The sequence below is a fragment of the Athene cunicularia genome (genome assembly GCF_003259725.1).
Source record: "Athene cunicularia isolate RWA chromosome 1 unlocalized genomic scaffold, athCun1 chr1_part2, whole genome shotgun sequence".
Classification (NCBI taxonomy): domain Eukaryota; kingdom Metazoa; phylum Chordata; class Aves; order Strigiformes; family Strigidae; genus Athene; species Athene cunicularia.
The window spans coordinates 51,248,340-51,267,568 of NW_020799092.1; the positions used below are offsets into that span (position 1 = coordinate 51,248,340).

General features: G+C 40.3%; 1 protein-coding gene across 2 annotated transcripts in view; it reads right to left on the reverse strand.

The window, feature by feature from the left end:
* Nucleotides 1-5,586, reverse strand: part of PDZRN4 (PDZ domain containing ring finger 4) — a 264,767-nt gene extending 259,181 nt beyond the window's left edge. The window contains exons 1-2 of one of the 2 annotated variants that reach the window (XM_026841008.1): nucleotides 5,505-5,586; nucleotides 1,469-1,573 (exon numbers count right to left, since the gene is read on the reverse strand). In XM_026841008.1, the coding sequence (XP_026696809.1) occupies nucleotides 1,469-1,573; nucleotides 5,505-5,564 (165 nt within the window). In that variant the 5' untranslated portion in view covers nucleotides 5,565-5,586. The remainder of the gene's footprint in view (nucleotides 1-1,468; nucleotides 1,574-5,504) is intronic. The other variant, XM_026841010.1, reaches the window with a different exon arrangement.
* Nucleotides 5,587-19,229: the final 13,643 nt, after the last annotated feature.

The following is a 19,229-nucleotide window of genomic DNA, read 5'->3' on the forward strand; positions in this document are numbered from 1 at the left end:
CATCAATTATGGTGGCATTTTGAGAAATAACTTCATGTTTAATAAAGGCTAGTTTGTGACTATTCTTCATTCCTCCAAACCCACTCTATTTTGTCTTAAAAGTCAAGGTACTATAAAAGAACAGTAAAATAAACAGAAGTGTTGAGCAAATTCATAATACTATATAGCTGCTCAGTCTGTAGAAAATACTATGTGGTAAGTGAAATAGTAATGACAGGAGAAAACAGCTATTTTTAAGCACAGGGCTACTCTTACCAAAAAAATGGATGCTAAAGCTTTTTTGTGTATCTTGGGGAGATAAGTGTTATGTTGCAAGTTCAGTTCTGCTCACCAACTTGGTTTCTACTAGAGATGCACATATCTTCCAGCTAAGAGCATGAGCTTATTTCTTCAAGAAAATACATTAATTTGGTTTCACACACTGCTCTAGGCTCCCAACATTATGAGCAATGCCAGCATTCAAACACTCTTGGCTTATGTTTCTATTCCGTAACAGTGGCAAAATGCAAGAAGCCAGCAGCAGCACTCTGCATTTGTCTTCCAATCCACTTGTTCCATGTCTTTGTTCGAAACCCCGTTCAACTCACAAGTTCACAACATGCTTCGAAGCCTCCCCTAAACCCAAGGCTGGAGTAATGTATCCTAAACAAACCCAGCAGCTACCAGTACATGCTGTCATTCAGAGAGTTGTATCAGAGCTGCGATGTGAAATGCCATTTTGACGGCACCCTAAGGAGTCCATTTCAGTAACTGTTTGAAACTGTTCCTTTGAGATGTCTTAGAGGGCTAATTACGGTTACACATGTAGGCTAGACAGCAACCTACTCTTCCAACTAAGTTATTGATATTTTTGCTTAAATTATAGTCATTTTAGGGGAAAAAAAAAACCCAAAAACCTGCATACAACACAGGAATAAACTTTCAAATTTCCATGCTAGCATATTACATCACTGAGAAAGAGCTATATTGGTCATGGAGAGAACAACAGATGATCCACTCCTGATCATACAGCAGAAAGTACTTTCTCTAATCGCCTAAGAAATTTCACAGCACCGCTTACCAGCACAGGTTCTCTGCAGTGTCCTAGAGTCACAACAGTAATACGCCCTACGCAGGGCAAAATCAATTTCAGCAAACCTGTGAATTTCCATAAAGTTATTTGCCTTCTTTCTCTAGTTAATGAAAAGAAATACAAAATGCCTCTCTTGCTTGCTATTTCAGAGTCTACACCTTTGCCTTGCTTAAATCAGCTTAATCCCAAAACCAATACATTTATTAGGTGTTGGAAAAATCCATCATGCGTCTTCATGACTGAGAAATGGTCAAGCAGTTCAGTGTACAAGAATCGCATTTATACACAGCAAGAGGAAAATTACAATGTACTTAGTGTAAAAACCATCAAATCCTTGATTATTCTGATAATATAACAGCCTAATACACTGGTGTGGCGGCGTTTTTTTTTCCTCACCTCAATAATCTTGTCATGAATTTGCAGGCCTTCTGCTTTGGCTGCAGGTCCATTTTCCAAAATCTTTGACACATAAATTCCCTCAGTAGATTCCTCCTGATTGTTCTGTAACAGGCAATAGGGAAGTTGCAAAAAGGGCATATTAGTATAAGAAATTAGTAGGTACTAAAATCAGCAGCAATGAAAAATGCAAATCCACCTGAAATATGCAACTCACTTTTCTAGCTAAGAATTAAGCTCCTTGGGATTTCTTTTTCTTAAACTTGCTTAACGCAAACTAGTCATTAATCAAAAGGACAGAATTAATGAACTATTCCAGCATTTTTTGTAAGATTAAACATCTACTTCTGGTTATTTTAGTCTAAATGAGACACAGGGTGCAATGGTAATCAAATATCAGCTAAAATATTTAAAGCAGACTTCAAACTTCAAAGTAGACTGTGACTAGTACATAAATGCACAGAGGAAGATATTCATAAAAATGGATGCACAAGTGTTTCTCTTAGGAAGGAAAGAGTTCCTGCTGTACTGGTGCTTGTAAACTTTTTTCCTGCATTTGAAAATAAAGCTCCAAGGAACAAAGTGACGTTAGTTAGCTGGCATGTAACAATGATAGGATTTGGTTGGAACTGGTTAACCTCATAAATCCTATTCACATGGGAGATTGAGAACTTGCTCAACTGTGAAATCCATTCAGATCAGCTGTGGACAGAAAGAGAACTCACTCCCAGTTGATCTCAACAACATTTCTAAGTACAACTCACATGGAGGTCAAATTTAAAGCAGATATGTTATCTACCACAGCTGGAATGATATACGTGATGTTGTTGCACAGGCTAAAATTACTTTACTTCATTGCACGATAGTTTAAAATAGTTTAAAATCATTATTAATAAAGAAATAATGCCACACACACAGAGCCTACTTAAAGTACTTTTAAGTATTCATATAAATAATAACTTAGATAGCAACAAATGAAGTAATCTTTTTTCCAGATGATTTATGCTTTGGATAGCAGTTTATAGGATGCTTATTTTTCTTCTGTGAATAGTGAATCCCCAACAAACAGTATGATTTATATGTGTATGGGTTTCTAGGTCTAGGTCCTGTACACTCATGGGGAAAATTTTTTATCCTTTTTTCTATTAAGAAAATGATAAAGTCATAACAAAAAATGGAGCCACTGTAAAACATGCTTTACAGTATATGGCAACTGGCCCATGGAGACTCAGTCCAGGTAGATTTCAGGTTAACAAATACTTGTTCAATGTGATGTTAGTCAGACTATGATTTCATAAACTCCTTTTTTTTCCCTTTGTCACAGAGAGTCATAAGTGTCAGGTAAGAAGCAAAAGGGAAACTTATTAACAGTTCCATCAATGTTTTGAAATGATGAACAAACAGACCCCCACTGAGTTCCCATCTAAGCAGCAAGAAATGAGAGTCTGATACAATAGACATTAATGAAAATGCAGTTGGAATATGGTTTGTTTTTTCCTTAAGAAAACAAAAGGCTAGATTACAGTACCTTTGCCCACATAAAATTATAGTTTTTTGCATAAGAAATTTCACTGGCTTTTTCAAAAGTAATGTACGACCTGGTAGAAAGAAGGATGTCAGTCTGGCTTGCGGTCCCCATGGGTAACACATGCTGGTATTCACTAGTCCTGATGTGAAAATGCAGCACGTGGCACACGGAGCCCCAGCACCTCATCACATAACCCACAGGCTGCGCGGCAGGGGATGGAGGGGAGCTACAGAGATGATCAGTTTACCCAACTTTAGCTGAGTCTGTGGGTGACTGCAATAGCCTCAACCTGTGCCTGCAGCACATCTCTCACCCCAGCCCAGCTTTGCTGTGGTGTCCTCGGGGTGGCGGAGGACATAACCTCCATAGCCTGATCTGCAGGACAGTCCTCCCAGCCAGCCAGAGCTGGGGCCCAGGACAAAAGTGGAGATCAAAGCAGCCTTGCTTCATTAGAATAATGAATCACCTCCCAGAAACACACACTTAGTGAAATGAGTCCTTTCCTAACAAAATAAAAGACAAGCTTGTGGTGAGTTGTTCCTTTCCTCTCCTCCTTCCTCCAGATAGAAGGTGAACAGTGGGGAAGCCTATTATGGACAGAAATGAAACACAGCCAACGGAAAGTTATGTATGTATGTTCCCCATCACCAAGAGTCATCTGCTTTCCAGTGGGAAAAATTTATAAACACAAATAACATGCAGTGAAGGCAAACATTCCCACATAGGTGACTAATATAATGGCACAACTGTTCTTCTCTTCTGATGCAAGCCCCAACACTTCACCCAAGCACTTTTTCCCTGAACAATCTGAATGCGCAGATCACCTTCATGAACTCCATTTGTCTTGTTACCGAACAATTCCTGTTCCAGTACTTAAGTTTTTGAGCCGAGTTTTTCATTTTTATTATCTGACTCAACTCAATCCTTTTTTCCTGTTATATCCTTTGGCTCCAGATATGTGGAGTGAGATCTTATAGTGGTATCTGGGAACTGCCAATCAAACATCTGTGGTATTCACATTTATCACAATGAGAACAAAACAAAACAGGATTTCCAAATTAAACTTCAACGACTCAGAAACCCCTGAGACCCAGCTCTGACTCACAGCTCCAACTTCTGTCTTTAACTATCAGTGTTAATGGAAGACCATGACCATTTCCTTCTCTCTGACCAGCAGTTCTCTCCACGAACTGTGCTATGAACCTTCATATATTTATCGTTTACTCCTTAAACTTCCAGAATATTAATTCAAGACGACTCATAGTTTGTAATATAAAAAACTTTTCCATTATGCACTGTCAGCATGTGAGTACTTCAGAGAAGCTCAGCTGCCATCCCAAGAAAGGAGTTTTCCTACAGCTGTAAATAACAAGTCACACTGCAATCCAAACTAAAAATTGTCTGCAGTTTGTTACTGGTATACTCAAATTATGAATATAATCAAAGCACGTGTATTTTATCTTAGAGCCACTTGTCGTCTCATCCTGACACTAAAAAATCCAAGAAACTCTTACTTTAGATTTACAACACCAACATTGGATAACTTCTGGTCTTCATATTTACCCACAAGAAACAGTAATTCTGCAGTACAGACAGCGAACTTGTTAGGCTACTGTGAACAGACTCTTTGGCACCGCTAAATATAGCTTGAGAGCAGAAGATTGCCAAACTAGTACAGGGTCCCATTCCCCTCCTCAATAATAGTAGGAGGTTACAATTCTCCCACTTAACAAGAACATGATCAGTGCATAATTATTACCAAGCCTTTTTATCAACTATTAATCTTCCAGTTTAACAGGTTTATTTACCCTTCATATGTAATGACAGTCCTGATTAATGCTTTTGGGAGGATGAAGTTAAAAAAAAAGCATATTCTTATGCATATTCTAAGGTGGGTTAGTGATCTTTATGCATATTCTTTTGAATATGCATTCATTTCAATGAACTTTCAAAAGCTAGAGTGATGAGACTAGATTGATTTAAGATATAAGATTAATGAAAACTGCTTCAGTTCACAAAGAAAGAAAAATTGAAAGCAGGCATGTGAGAGCAGGACATGTAATTAAACTATCTGAGCTACAGAAGCAAATTTTCATCTCTCCTTTAAACGAAAAAAAAAAAAACAAAACAAACCAAAAAAAACCCCAAGCCATTTCCAAAAATTCCAATGGCTTAATTTTGCAACAGTGACTCTTATAAGTAGTCCCAGAGATTTCCATTGAGCAGTCTGAATGAATACATATTGCTTATACAGGAACTGAGTGCGGACCAGCCTAAAGTTTTAAAGCAGAAACAATGGGAATGCCTTTCCTGAAAATGAGAAGAATCCAGTTCTCACAAGATTATGTCTTCAAAAACAGTGACTGCAATTACACCTGACAATATACAGTTCTTATATCTGTGGAGCTGATTCCACACTACTGTCATCGCAAGTACCTCTTTTATTACTAACAGTGTATATGGTAACAAAGTATGAGCACAATAACCTACAGTTACTTTTCTCCTTACCTGATTGGGTCGTCCTCCAATAATGTTGAATCCCAAAGTATCATTTTCTCGGTGTAGCATGATCGTTAAGGGTTTGGGTTCTCCTCCCTAAGAAGCAAGAGATGAAATATTGTTAAAAAATGCAGTCTCATAAAGAAGATCTTAAGTGAAAGCACTAATGTACAAAAGAATTTTTGGTGGAGCATAAGTAAGATAAGGCTTAAAGGAAAATCAGGCTAAGAGATAACAAAAGCCTTTGCACAGAAAAAAAACAAAACCAAAACAAAAACAAAAACAAAACACAAAGGAAAAGTCAGGCACCACTGAAAAGTAACAGGTAACACCTGATTATCTTCAGTACCGAACAAAAGAAAGTGCAGGCTTTTGGTGGAATGCTCAGCACCACTGAAAAAAGTCAGAGCTCCAAACGTCTGGAAGACTCTAAAAAAACAAAATCCCTATGTGTGTCAACGTTTTAGGCATTAAACATATAGTTTAAAATGCACAACATTATAATTTTCAAAGAATCACAGAATCATCTAGGTTGGAAAAGACCTTGAAGAGCATCCAGTCCAACCCTTAACCTAACACTGACAGCTCCCAACTATACCATACCCCTCAGCGCTATGTCAACGCAACTCTTAAACACCTCCAGGGTTGGGGACTCCACCACCTCCCTGGGCAGCCCATTCCAACGCCCAACAACCCTTCTGTAAAGAAATGCTTCCTAATATCTAGTCTAAACTTTCCCTGGTGCAACTTGAGGCCATTCCCTCTTGTCCTATTGCTTACTACTAGGTTAAAGAGGCTCATCCCCAGCTCTCTGCAGCTTCCTTTCAGGTAAGTCCTTTCAGGTAGGTCCTTCAGACCCTAAAGTCATATCAATACACACTTCATAGCAACTTTCAGGGAAGATACAGAAAAAGAAACCCTACTCTTCATCCCAACCTTTTACTTTCTCTCCCAAAGAATCCAAAACCATGTCTGTAAAAAAGTAGCTTTTTCTAAACAAGGTTTAAAATAGAAAGAAAACATTCAAAAAGCAGTGATAGAGTCAAAGTTAAAAATTAAAAAGAGAAAGAAACTGTTTCATTCAGTGGAATAGGTAAATATTATAAAAAAAACAAAACAAAACAAAACAAAAAAAAAAAAACCAACAGCACAGAAAGTTAGTTTATTTTACCTTGTTCACATATGATAATAGTTACTTTTCAGAAGCCATATTACCCACAAAAAAAAAAAAAGTATTCATCCAGCACTGTTAGGTGTTTGTGTTTGCTAGTCTCTACAAATTAGTTAACATAAATTTGACCCCTAAATAAGGTATACCTTTCTAAACATTCAAAATATAACACTTAACGGTGAAGGGCATATTTTATTAAGTGTGACAATGAAATGTTTTATTGCCGCATGATACATTTGATTTTAATGAAGTACATTTTTACTTTATTGATAGTTTTTCTTCCAAATGCCTGTTTTATTCATTACCCTGGTCTCATCTGCAGAAGAGATTCAGTACATACAGCAACACCTACTGGCAGTGCTCAGAAATGGCAGATGCTCGGCTGCTGCCCAGGAGTGATTCCTCCACGCCTATCCCCACACCTCCTGCCAACTCCTTCCTGAAAATCCAAATCTCTTTCCCCTGTTCTACAGCCACTGCTTTTCTCGCACACCCCACAATCCTTCAGAGCCACTGCTGTCCCCCTTCATATGACCTTATCCCATCTGCCAAGAGATGAAGCAGATGTATGAGCACACCTCCTAGAGCCAGCAATCCCAACCTCATGAATTACCGAACCAAATGAAATCTAAAAAAAAAAAAAAAAAAAAGAGAGAGAGAGAGAGATAGATATTAAATATTCAAGTCTCCAAACACAGTCTCTCAATGCCACGAAGACCCATGTTTTTAGGCAGGTGTCCTGTGAACGATGTCCCCTTTCCCGTTTCCCATGCAGCAGCCAGATGCCCAGCTCACTATGCTGCTTCAGGAGTGACTTTGGCTGCTCAGACCTTTTGCACTTGGGATTTTGCTTCCCCAGGGTCTGTGAGGATTTGGGTAAAATTCTTTGCATTAAAACACACCAAAAAAAAAAAAAAAAATACAGTCGGGATAACAAAATCGCTTATTGAGCTCCCTTAAACACCAACATATGTACAAACAACACTTTCATTTTAAGAAACCCTAAAACACAGCGAAATCTGGAAAGGCATAGTTAGGATCGATAGCCAGCCTGGATTCTACCCCTTCATCGCTGCACAACCCACAACATACCCTGAAACATGAAACCCCTAACACATTCCCCACATAACTTTACTATTGAAAACACAGGGCCAGATTGCTGCCCCCCAGCCCTGTGGAAAACCTCCCAGAGGAGAGCGGGATGGAGCCCTCTGAGGGGCTTCTTCACTGGGCTCCTTCACGTGTGGGTCAGACACCTTCGCTTTTTGGAGAGGATGTAAGGTTTGGCCTGTCCAGGCCCAGATCACAGGATATTTTCTGGACCGAGGACTCCTGAGGCAGAGACGGGGTGTGTCCTCACCAGTTCTGCAATTCCTGCCCCAAACTCTGAATCCTAAAAGCATCCCTCCGGGAAAGCCGTCAGTGCTCCTGAGACCCACTGATGAATGGTTCTTTTCCACGACTAAGAAGACGATGTGGGGGCAATGCAGCAAAGGCAAATACTCACCAGTTTTTACAAGAAAGAAAACTCTGCATGTACCTGCCCCTAGAACTGTACCTGGGATCACAGATCTCAGATATGTCTACCCATAATTTGCTTAACAGAAGTTTCTCAGCAATTTTAAACAATAAGAATTAACGATGCCTCACAGAACATCTACAGACGCAAACATTACTGAGAGGCATCAGCAACCTACCATTTCTGACTTGCCACACAGAAACCCACATTTTCAGTTGGATTACCGTGGCCATCAAATAAATAAACAAATGAGCTGCACCATCAAATAGTCTTCCAGCTTGGAGAAAATGTACTATAATATGTTATACAGTATTTCTTTGCAGATCAAAATCACATTTTCTCACACAAAAAAGGAAATCAGACACCTCGACTAACTGATTATGCTATTCACACTGGTTTTAGATCATCTAGGATATTTATTGATTTTAGTTGCTCTGCTCATAGGGTCAGAATCATTGTCATTCTGAATGTTATAGAAAATGATTTAGAAATAGTATTCGCCTCAGCCATCTTTGAATTTAACTATACATTTGCCCTCGTTATTTGTTTATACCATCTCTTCTGTCCCGGTGTCCCGATGTAACTTCTTTATCTCCTTATATATGGCCTAGAAACTCAGGTCTGAACACAGGCAGCAACATCGGCACTCATAAATTAAACTGGGCAAAGAACAGGCCCCAGCACTGGCACAGGATCTGTTAAACTGGTATTGCTTCTGTTAATCTGTTGGCGTGACACTTGGAATGGTTTTGGCCGAGGCCTGTGAGCAGCCTCCCAAACCACAGTCGGGCACAACACAAGGGTTGCAGGGGCCAGTCCGATGAGATAATATGGGGGTGGCTGCTCTGCTTCGGAGGTGACAGCTTAGGGGTGAGGCTGTGAGTCCTTCTGGAGTCCCCAGCATGTTTTATTCACCAGTACAAATGCAGCCAAAGGGATGATACAGATAGCTTTGAGCCTCAGAGCCTTTATACTTCTTTTAAATTGGGTGATGAATTAAATGAAGGTTTAGAAATCCCATGGTAGGCATATTTTTTCAAAAAACCTATCTTTTCTGGCCCACTTTGGGCATCGATGAAATGTCAGTGCACCAGCAAAATGGTTCCAGATGGCTGTGTCCTTTCTGTGTTCGTGCTGGAGTAAGAAACTATCTTTCTTTGCCAAGATGTCGGCATGGATGGCAGCACAGGCAACTGGGTTTATATCAGAAGTAATTTTCCAGTGCAGAAACCTGTAACACAGACAAATGTACAAAACTCACATAAAGGTAACAGCTGTCTGCATACCAGACCTCCACAGAAATGGGTACACATGAAGAAATACATGCAAACATTACCAATATGCTTACCTGAGATTGTTCCTACAATTAGTCCTATTTAGTTCCGACATAATCAGGAAATGAAAAACACAGTCCTCATACTTTCCTAAGCTGTGCTTAAAGAGACAACATAATTATAACTTTGTTTGCTCATCTGAAGTCTCGGCACCTACAGCTCCAGGTTTCATACAGCCACTCCAGTCATGGCTTCACTGCAACACTCAAAGAGAGAAATGCAGATTTAGTGAAATGGGGAGAGACTGAGGAGCACAGGAACAGCAGTGCCCTCAGGAACATTGCCCACGGTTGCAATAGCTCTGTACAGCTCCAGCACTCGCACCAGGACTGCACCCAGTCATGGTTCAAATCAGTGTTGTGTGGTGGCTTGTCTCCAGGACAGTCCGTGTCTTCAACAACTTCCACTATATTCCCTTTTGCTCTACCTGGTAAAGCAGAAGAAGTAATCTGAAATAGGGAAGGACTTGCTTTCGTAGTCATACATTCCTAGACACACATTCACACACACACACACACACAAGCACGCTTTGAGGAAGGATTTGGTGGGGGTAACTGATGCTGAGTGCGTTCTTTATCAGCATGGAAAGCCTGCTGCTCCTGGGCATCAGATTCAAGTATAAAATCGAGGGTTATTTTTGCCCATAGCTTTTGTCTCATCCTAAAAGAATCTGCAGTTTAAATTGTGAACTATACAGCTGTTTCCAAATCTTCTGATGAAAGAATCCCAACATGAGAATTACTGCTCTGAAATCCTGAAGATAACTGGAAGTCTCCTGCCTCTGTTGAAGTCAATGCAGAAAATCTGATAAACTTTCAACTCACGTATGTGGGCATCACAGAATCACAGAATGGTTGGGGTTGGAAGGGACCTTAAAGACTGTCAGGGACAGGCAGGGACACCTTCCACCAGACCAGGTTGCTCAAAGCCCTGTCCAGCCTGGCCTTGGGAGGGGGCATCCATAATCTCTCTTAGCAGCCTGTTCCCATGCCTCACCACCCTCAGAGTAAAGAATTTCTTCTTAATATCTCATCCAAATCTAATTTTTGTATTTTACACCCCCCCCACCCCCCCATTTTCATAATCATTTTGCTCTATTATTCATCTGTAGAATTTCAAAGGAAGGTTCTTTTCCTAGTCACACTAATAAAACCCTGTAACTAATTTAGAGCCAGGAGGACTCAGCAATTTCACTCTGAGAGCAGGATTTAGATCTGAGCATTTGCTATTAAAACCTGTTATCATCAGAAGTTTGGAAAGAACAAATGCCATTGCAGTTTGTCAAAGAAAATATTATAAGCATAAAGTTAGCCCATATAATTCATGTTTCATTGTAGAGAATCACCTCAGAAGTTTTTTCCCCTTTATTTTCAAGTCAGCAAGCAATTGTTCTGCACTACAGTTTATCATTGCAGCACTTTATGAGAGTTTGAGGAAGTGTCCCTAAGATGGAGGAGTAAAAAAAGTCTGAAAGCTCACACTTATTTGCTGAAGCTTGAACAAGTATCTGCATTCATCAGTTAAGGAAAGAAACTTCAAAAACCCTGCAGACATTCAGTGAAGATGAACAGAATACATTTGTGATCTATATTGTTCATCAACACAAACCCACCATATGGTCTCTGTTTAATTACGCTTGATATCAAATGTGTCAACAATCAACTTCGTCCACCAGAAAAATGAGAACAAGTCTTAAAAAGCAGTAAGTGAGAGATCTGGATTTTGGACCTGCCTCTTTTAGCCACCCAGTGGCCTTAAGCATGTCCTATAACTACTTTTCACTTCACTTACTGCTAATGCTACCCAGCAGAATTCACAGTACTCGATTCAAGTCCCCATACAGTAACAAAGCCGTAGGGTGGTCAAAAGAGAAGTCTGAACAGTCCAACACAAGATGTGGGCGAAGGCACCTTCCAGTATGTGCTGTGCAGCCTGGCTGGGAGGTGTGCTCTGAGGTCATCCCCTGCAGACTGAGCCTTGCCAAGAGAGGAGGGAAAGGAGCGGTGAGATTGTGCGTGATCTGAGGGTCGAGCTGCCCAGTGCTGTAAAAGCCAAATGCTCCTGAGCGTGCCTGTTAAGCCTGTTGGGAACTTAATTTTTTGGAAATTAAGGATATCAACTTCAAGAACCTCCAGCAGCTGAATAGTTCTTTTTTCAGTAGTACATTTCTGCTCAGACTCATGTGGTACAAAGTCTGGAGGTAGATATGAATACTGAAAGGTGGCTTTTCCACATCTTCTTAACAGAATAATTTAACAGTAAGCAGTTGTGAGGGAGGAAAGTGCTGTTTTCCCTGTTTTACAGATTAGGAGGTGGATAACTAAAATTCTTTAGGTTCTGGGTCAAAATGGCTCACATAAACTCTAAGTGTGTGTCAGAAGAGGGAACTGGGACTGCCTTCCTCTTTAGGAGGCTGTTGACAAGGCAAGGCTGTATCCTAAACTGGAAGCCCAGGTCTGCGTGATACACCTGGCCTTCACCAAGAAGTTTCTGATGGTAAGGAAAGCCAGTAGTAAGAGCAGGCAGTAGGTCAAACAGGGAGAGCAAAAGAAAAGCCAAGAGCTGTGTTCTGACCCCAGGAGTGGGTGGAGAAGGAGAATTGAATGCAGGTGTCTGCACTGCAGGAGTGCGTGGGAATATGCATTTCTTTAAATCTCTAACTGCAAACTGCACTAGGAAAGGCAGAAGACTACACACTTGACCCATAGGACAAAACAGATCAATACACTTGTTCTAGGTTTGAGACAGTGCTTTTTCTTAATTCCTCCATTTTCTTTTCTTGTTCATTGTTAAAGAAAGCTACTTTTTGACATGGCAAGAAAGAAGGAGCGAGAAGAGGTGAGACCTCGGCTGAGAGAAAGCAGGTTTGCTGGTGCGCTAACATCTCACCCTTTTCAGGCCCGTATCGTGTTCCGGCAGCCAGCTGGATCATCGCTCAGCCGCCCAGTGACCAGCTCCCTCCAGGCTGTGCTGGCTGCAGCACCCCTGCCCCACGCTGTCCGCGCCACCTTTCACACCAGCTGCAGCCTAAGCAGAAAGCACTAACAGTGGTGATAAATGTAAAGGAACATGGGAGCCTTGCCTTGGCTGTTTCTGCCACATTTCCCTTTCCCAACTTAACTGTTGCAACCCCCAGATGTCCCAGTTTCTAAATTTGTCTTTGTAGAGCCAATCCACAATGTACTCACCTGCTGCAGACACCTCCTCTCAGTGCAGAGCTACTCCCTAAGGGTATGCAGATACCAAAAGCCTTCCGTCTATTTTAGCATCCATTAGCTCAAGGAAAAAAATCTGAGGAGGTGATTTTTCACATTACAAAACCTCAGAGGTTTCTATCACTAAGCAGAGACACCCACTGTTGCCAGGCTCAGATGAGACAACAGAGCCCAAACTGGTTCAGAAAGGGAGCACCTTCTCGCTCCTGGTGACAAACCGTCCACAGTAGGGTTAAGTCCTCTTGCCCTTGCAGTACCTGATCAACCAGCAAACACAGAGTGGCAGTTCCTAGGGCTTCCTTTTCAAGCAGAAAAATATCTTAAAGATGGAAAATCAGTCATCTTGCCCAATATCAGCAAAATCAGGTACATCATAAGATGCCGAGCTAGAAGCAGAACCTCAGTTTCTAACCTCAGCAGATCTCAGTGAAGGCTGAGATAGCTGTTCACATTAGTAGAAGTGCTGCAAGATATTACTGCCCTTCTGGTTTTTTCATGTCTCTTGCCAGTGTTACATTGCATAGCGTTTAGACAACTGCCTTTACCTTTACCTTTACCTTTACCTTTACCTTTACCTTTACCTTTACCTTTACCTTTACCTTTACCTTTACCTTTACCTTTACCTATAGTATTAGCTTGCACATCTACTGATAAGGGAGAAAAGAAAATCATGTTCAAAAATGTATATGAAAAGCTCAGAGAGAAATATGAAAAACTAAAAGAAAATTGTGGGAATTTTGTGGTAGGATTTTCAGAACTCTTATGTAAATCCATGAATTTAAGCCTTTGAAATTAAATTTAAATATCATTGCCACCTGAATGTGAACACCAGGTGAGCAGCCTGAGAAATGTGTGCAGAAAATTTTGATTACTTTATGCATTTTAACACGACACAGGCTGGAAAAAGTGATTAGTAAGTCAAAGAAAACAAGTCAAAAATGAAAGAAACCATTTTTAAATGGTAGCTAAAACACAATAGGTGCATGAGAATACAGAAATCCATGCACTGTTTCAGTGTTACTAGCCTCCTGCCAGATGCAGTACAAAAAAACCAGATTGGAAATACGGAACCAATAGACACAAAAGGGAAATGAAAAATTATGTTAGTGTTCTTATGGGGCTTAAGATGAGCATATATGCTTCTGCTTCTTTCATGTCATCTATTTGTTTGCTACACTTACTGTCACTTATGCACTTTGGAGTGTCCTCTTCATCCCCCATGCCTGTTGTCTCCATGTACAAAACAGGTTAAACAAAAATGGCCAAGGAACGCTTTACTCTGTCAGTGTTCCTCACATATGAAAGCTGTGATACTCACTCCAAATATTTAAATGATCACAAGGGCAGTCCCTTTGAGACCCAGTTTACGTTAACACAAATAATGCACTGCTAAAAAAGACAGATTTCCTCACAATGAAGTATCTTAGTGCTCTAGCTAGCATGACTCCTAGATATACTGCACTTCCTCCATTAGAGACATAACATTATCATCTCATATTTGCATTTGAATGTAGAAATAATATGGGGTAACTCTTTACATTAGTAAATCTTTAAAAATATCAGCAGAATACAGAAACAGATATTATGAGCTGTGAGAAAGTATGCTTTGGGATTTTGTAATTTTCCAGGTCTTGATCTGTTTAGTGTAATGAACACAGTTTTCCTGAAAGTTATGGATGGTGCCTGCATTTTCTGGTGGCCAGTAATGATGGGGTTATACACACACACACAGAGACACACTCACTGAACATCTCCTGGGAAAACATTCACAAAAGATGTTCATCTCTCCTGTTTCTGGAAATGTCAAGAGTGCTGAATTAGCAGTTTTCTACCTCATGGTTTAATAGTTTTCATCCTAATGAGGCCAAAAAAATGGAAAAGAAGGAGAAAATTAACTTTCTGATGCTTGAAAACTTTTTTTTTTTTTAATTTTAAATTTGACCAACAATTTCTACTAATTTTTTGTGACAGACTCAGACCTGAGGGATCAGAGATGACACCATTAAAGCATATTTGGACAAGTTAAATCTACATTGTTCCTAAGGTGCCTATCATCACAAATTCATGAACATTAATTTTAGCGTACTAACGCAACTTTCTAATGACTACCTACTCCCGCACTGAGGATTGACATGTACAACCTGATAGTCTTGTTATGGGGTGTTTCAAAGTGCTAATACAGCTCTTACCTGCTGTATTACCTCATCACCATTTTATTAACCTATACAGGTTTTCAATAAAGAAGCTGGAGTTTTAGAAATGCTGAGCAGCCAGATGTTTTGGTGACATCAACAGCAGATAAAAGTGTTCAAACTCAGGTGCACTTTTAGAAAGGATGAATATGCTGTATCACAGCAGAATCAGATCAATAACATATAATTTATTATAAGAGTCTTTTATTAACTTCTAAGGGGCTCCCCCCATAAGTGAGGTAAGACAGATTTGGCCCTTGGTTATGTTTTAAAATGGGTGAAGGGACAACAAAATATTTTGTATTAATTTGATATTTTGCTATCAGGGTTTTCTCTTTTAAATAGAAACAGGGGATACATAAGCTGAGGATTGGAGAATTTAGCATTTCAGCTTAAATGAGAAAATCTAGATGGCGAGTGCGTTATCTGGTCTATGCAGAAGCATGGCTTCAAATTTGTTACAGCTCATTTTAAAGCCAGAAAATCTGCTAAAATTAGTAATGATTCAAACTGTAATAAAAGCTGAAGCCCCTGCTAGATCATACATATTAATATACCATCAGGGTAAAATGCCAATTTAAATTCACTGATGCCAGTCTATATCCCATGAGAATCTGAAAGAGCATTTAACAGCTTCTGTCAAAGGCTCTCTTGTTAAAACAAAACTGCATGGTGGTAGGGAAGAGACACAGAAAATACCTTTTTCTGTAGTAACTGGACTTAAAAGTTTCCAAGTTTTCTTGATCTCTACAGTGCCAGAATTTATCCGTTTGTTTGAGCAAGCAGTGCTGACAAGGTCTGAAAGTGACAATCTCCTCTGAGGCAAAAGCAAGATGAATATGGTCTTTGGTAGCCTGTATATTAAGAGCTACACTATTCCCAAGTTCTTTCATCAGTGAGATTGGCAAAATGTCATTGGATCTGATTTTGTACTGTTTGGGAACTTTGAATTTCAGTACATCACTCTTCAGTCTGGTTTTGCAAACATGACATCCCGAGATTCCTTAAGAAATCCTACCAACCCTCTGCAACACCCACTGCCTTCAAGCAGTGTGATTCAGACAAGCAGTTGCTTTTCTTTCCATTAGTGTCACTTTCAACTTCGTTTTATCAAGGAAATGGTTCCCTCCTCCCCTTTCCACACATATAATCCTCTCCTAAAGTCCAGCTTTCAGTGATTAATAGCATTTTGCAGAGTCTGGCTAACCCTTTGGCAAGAACTGTCGGAGTGTCAAGGCCAGAGAGAGCAGAGCTCAGGGCTGACTGTCGTTACTCCTGATTCTGCCACTGACATGCTTTGAAATTGTTAATAAGTTAATTAACCTCTGTGACTCAGTGTAAGCACTGGTGTAATGCACATAGTAATGCTTAACACAGAGTCCCACAGATGTAAGGCATGATAAAAGGGTAGAGGACTATTATTGTTACTAATGATCATTAGTTTGAAACCATAGTCAGGCAAAACCAAAAATAACAAGGCCACTGCAATTAGTTGAAAGGTACGGTTGTGATATTTAATTATCATTGAAAGGGTACATGATGAAAAATACATTACGTATTTTCAATGGCACCACTTAGAGAGAAAGGAGAAAATACTTTGTCGGATATCTGCAGTAAAGACTGGGAGTGACAGCTCTGAAAAACAAGGATCACTAAATACGATCCTTTTGTGCCAGCATACAACTTATTTTTCCTACTGTATTGGGCACTGTGGCTATTAAAGTAAGTCTCTTTTTGTATATGTGATAGACTTGTGAACTGAAAGATAACAAGCCACAAGTCTGTAAGTTTATCTCTACTTTTGTTGTGGCTGTTACTCTTCTTACAATGCTTAATGGTAATTATATGTATTATCTAGAGAACTCTAGGTTTGGGTCAGAGCACTTTTGTCCTGTGTGCTGCACAAGTACATTAAAAGATATTCATGGTCTCAAAGAGATAGAAAAATAAGATATCTTTACACAGCACATTGGGGTATAACTATCTTTCCATGTCTTTTAAACGTTGCTCCTGGGATATAATTAGATTTATTTAAAAAAAAAAAAAAAAAAAAGTCTTCCATCAGTTAAGATATTAGCGATCAGAACTGAATATTGGCAGTCTCAAACAAGACATTCCTTTCCAGCTATCAAGAATTTTCCTTTAATGACTTCTATCTTTCAGCCTATCAAAGAAAAGTTTAAGTTGTAGCTGAAATCCTGATCCTCCAGTGAATCATGTTTTCTTTTGAATGCAGAGGGCGTCTGTCTGGCAAAGTTGGCAGCCTGATCTCCATAAATATTGTTCTATTGATAAAAAGAGGAATTGGATATAAGGACTATCCAAAATAAATATTTTGCAGGGATCCCAAATGTCTGAATACAACAGAGCAAAGGAATGTTATCACATTTTAAATAATTCAGACATAAACTGAAGTGAATATTAGTTTTAGTTGAAACACTGTCACATGCAGTTTGCACCTTTTGTTTCATTTGGGAAATCAAAATGAACACCTATTTAGGGGTTGCTGTTTTCCCTTTTATCATCAGTAGGGATTTACCATTGATTTTGTTGAGAGCAAGTCTGGGCTTCTTAGTTTCTAGGAGATTTAAAACAGGATTTCAATGAGGTATTCAGAAACACCAGCCCAACATGGTCCTGCCCTTTGGGTGGAGGTGGATGGAAAAAGAGGTCTTTGTGCCCTCCCTGTCAGAAGCCTTCACAGGCTCAGGGCGGCTGCCTCCACATGCCATGGGGCAGACATGCAAGTGGAAAATCAGCTGTGTCTAGCAGGCAGGCCAGGCTACCCCCTGTGACCAAGGGGAAACCTGTATGCCCCCCTTCATGTCAGGGAAGCACAGAGGCACGATTTCTCCACAAAACATAATCCCTCTGGGGGCTCTCTTGGCGTGGTGCACCTTCCTGCTGCCCCCTGACAAAGCTGTGCCCCCAAAAACGAGACGTGCTGCTGTATGCTGGCATATTTTCTTCTTTCTGCCCTTTTTGCTCCTACAACAGTTGCTTACATAAAGCAGAAAGGGTGTGCAGGAGGAGGAGGGGTGTGTGTGGAGGATCACTATGTGAGAAGTCCTCAGAAGGGCTTATGAGAGGTGTCTCAGCACTGTCATGTCATGGCAGAAGATGGTCTGACAGAGAGGCATGAGCCAGCTCGTGCTGCTGAAGTCAACAGGACTGTACCTCTGTGTATCCAGTGTCGTCCTCCTGCTGTTCTTTCCCAAAGGGAGCAACAGAGGAATTTTTCTTATCAGAGACTTTTTCTTCTTACCAGTGAATTGCACAGTATTGCTGCTGCAATATACAGTTTATGAATAACAGGAGATATATATTTTTATTGGCTCATCTGTTTAACAAAAGAGAACTCCTGTCATCAGTACTGAACTGTATACTAAAATTCGAGGCTAAGACATGACCTATTATTTCATTGTCCTGTAACTCACAGTGGTGCTGTGACTGCCATGCAAGGGAATTTTTATATAGCATATGTAACAGATACACCAAGACTGGCTGTTTATCTGCTTTTCTCTTCCTATGAATCCTTCTCGTTTCTGTATACCTCCTGAAAATGGTCTCCTGTTTCAAACTGATTTATTTATTTAAATGCAGCTTTACAATAAAATAATAATAAAAGAATACTTCTGCAATAAAAATATTGGCATTATTTGCTTGGAAGTAGATTCCTCTGTGCTGGAACCTCAGGCTGAACTTCCCTTTTTGCTTATAATTCTAGATCACAGAGAAGGTTTGCATTTATCAGCTTTCTTTGCTATAGGCACATTTTGGCACTTTCACCCTCAACATTTTAAAAAGGGTCTACTGCTTTTAAAAGGGAGGGTCACACCAGTTACATCCTTTATGTCATTTGTAGGAATAAATCAAAGGCCTTCTTGGCACCAACTGAATCTTAAACATGTGTATTAGTTGCTAAAAAAAAAACCCAAACCAGTGAGAGATGGAGATGGCTGTCTCCCTTGTGCTGACCCAAAAGTTTTCTCTTAAAGTTCAAAGGATATTTAACAAAACCCAGGGAATTAACAAAACCCAAGCAGTCAGCCATCCACAGGTGAGTCCCCCATCATTCTGCACACACAGGCGCTGCTATGGGAGCACACTGACATGCCCATTTGAGGTCATGCACAGCAGTGCGGGGCTCAGTGTGAGGGCTGAGGCTGGAGAAGGGCCACCCCGGAGCTCAGCCCTGGGCAGCAGTGGCTGTGCCACACGCTTCGGCAGTGCTCCAGCACAGGCCTGTGCCTGTGACCCAGCCACAGCCTGCTCTGGCTCTGCCTTGCCAGCAGACGTAATG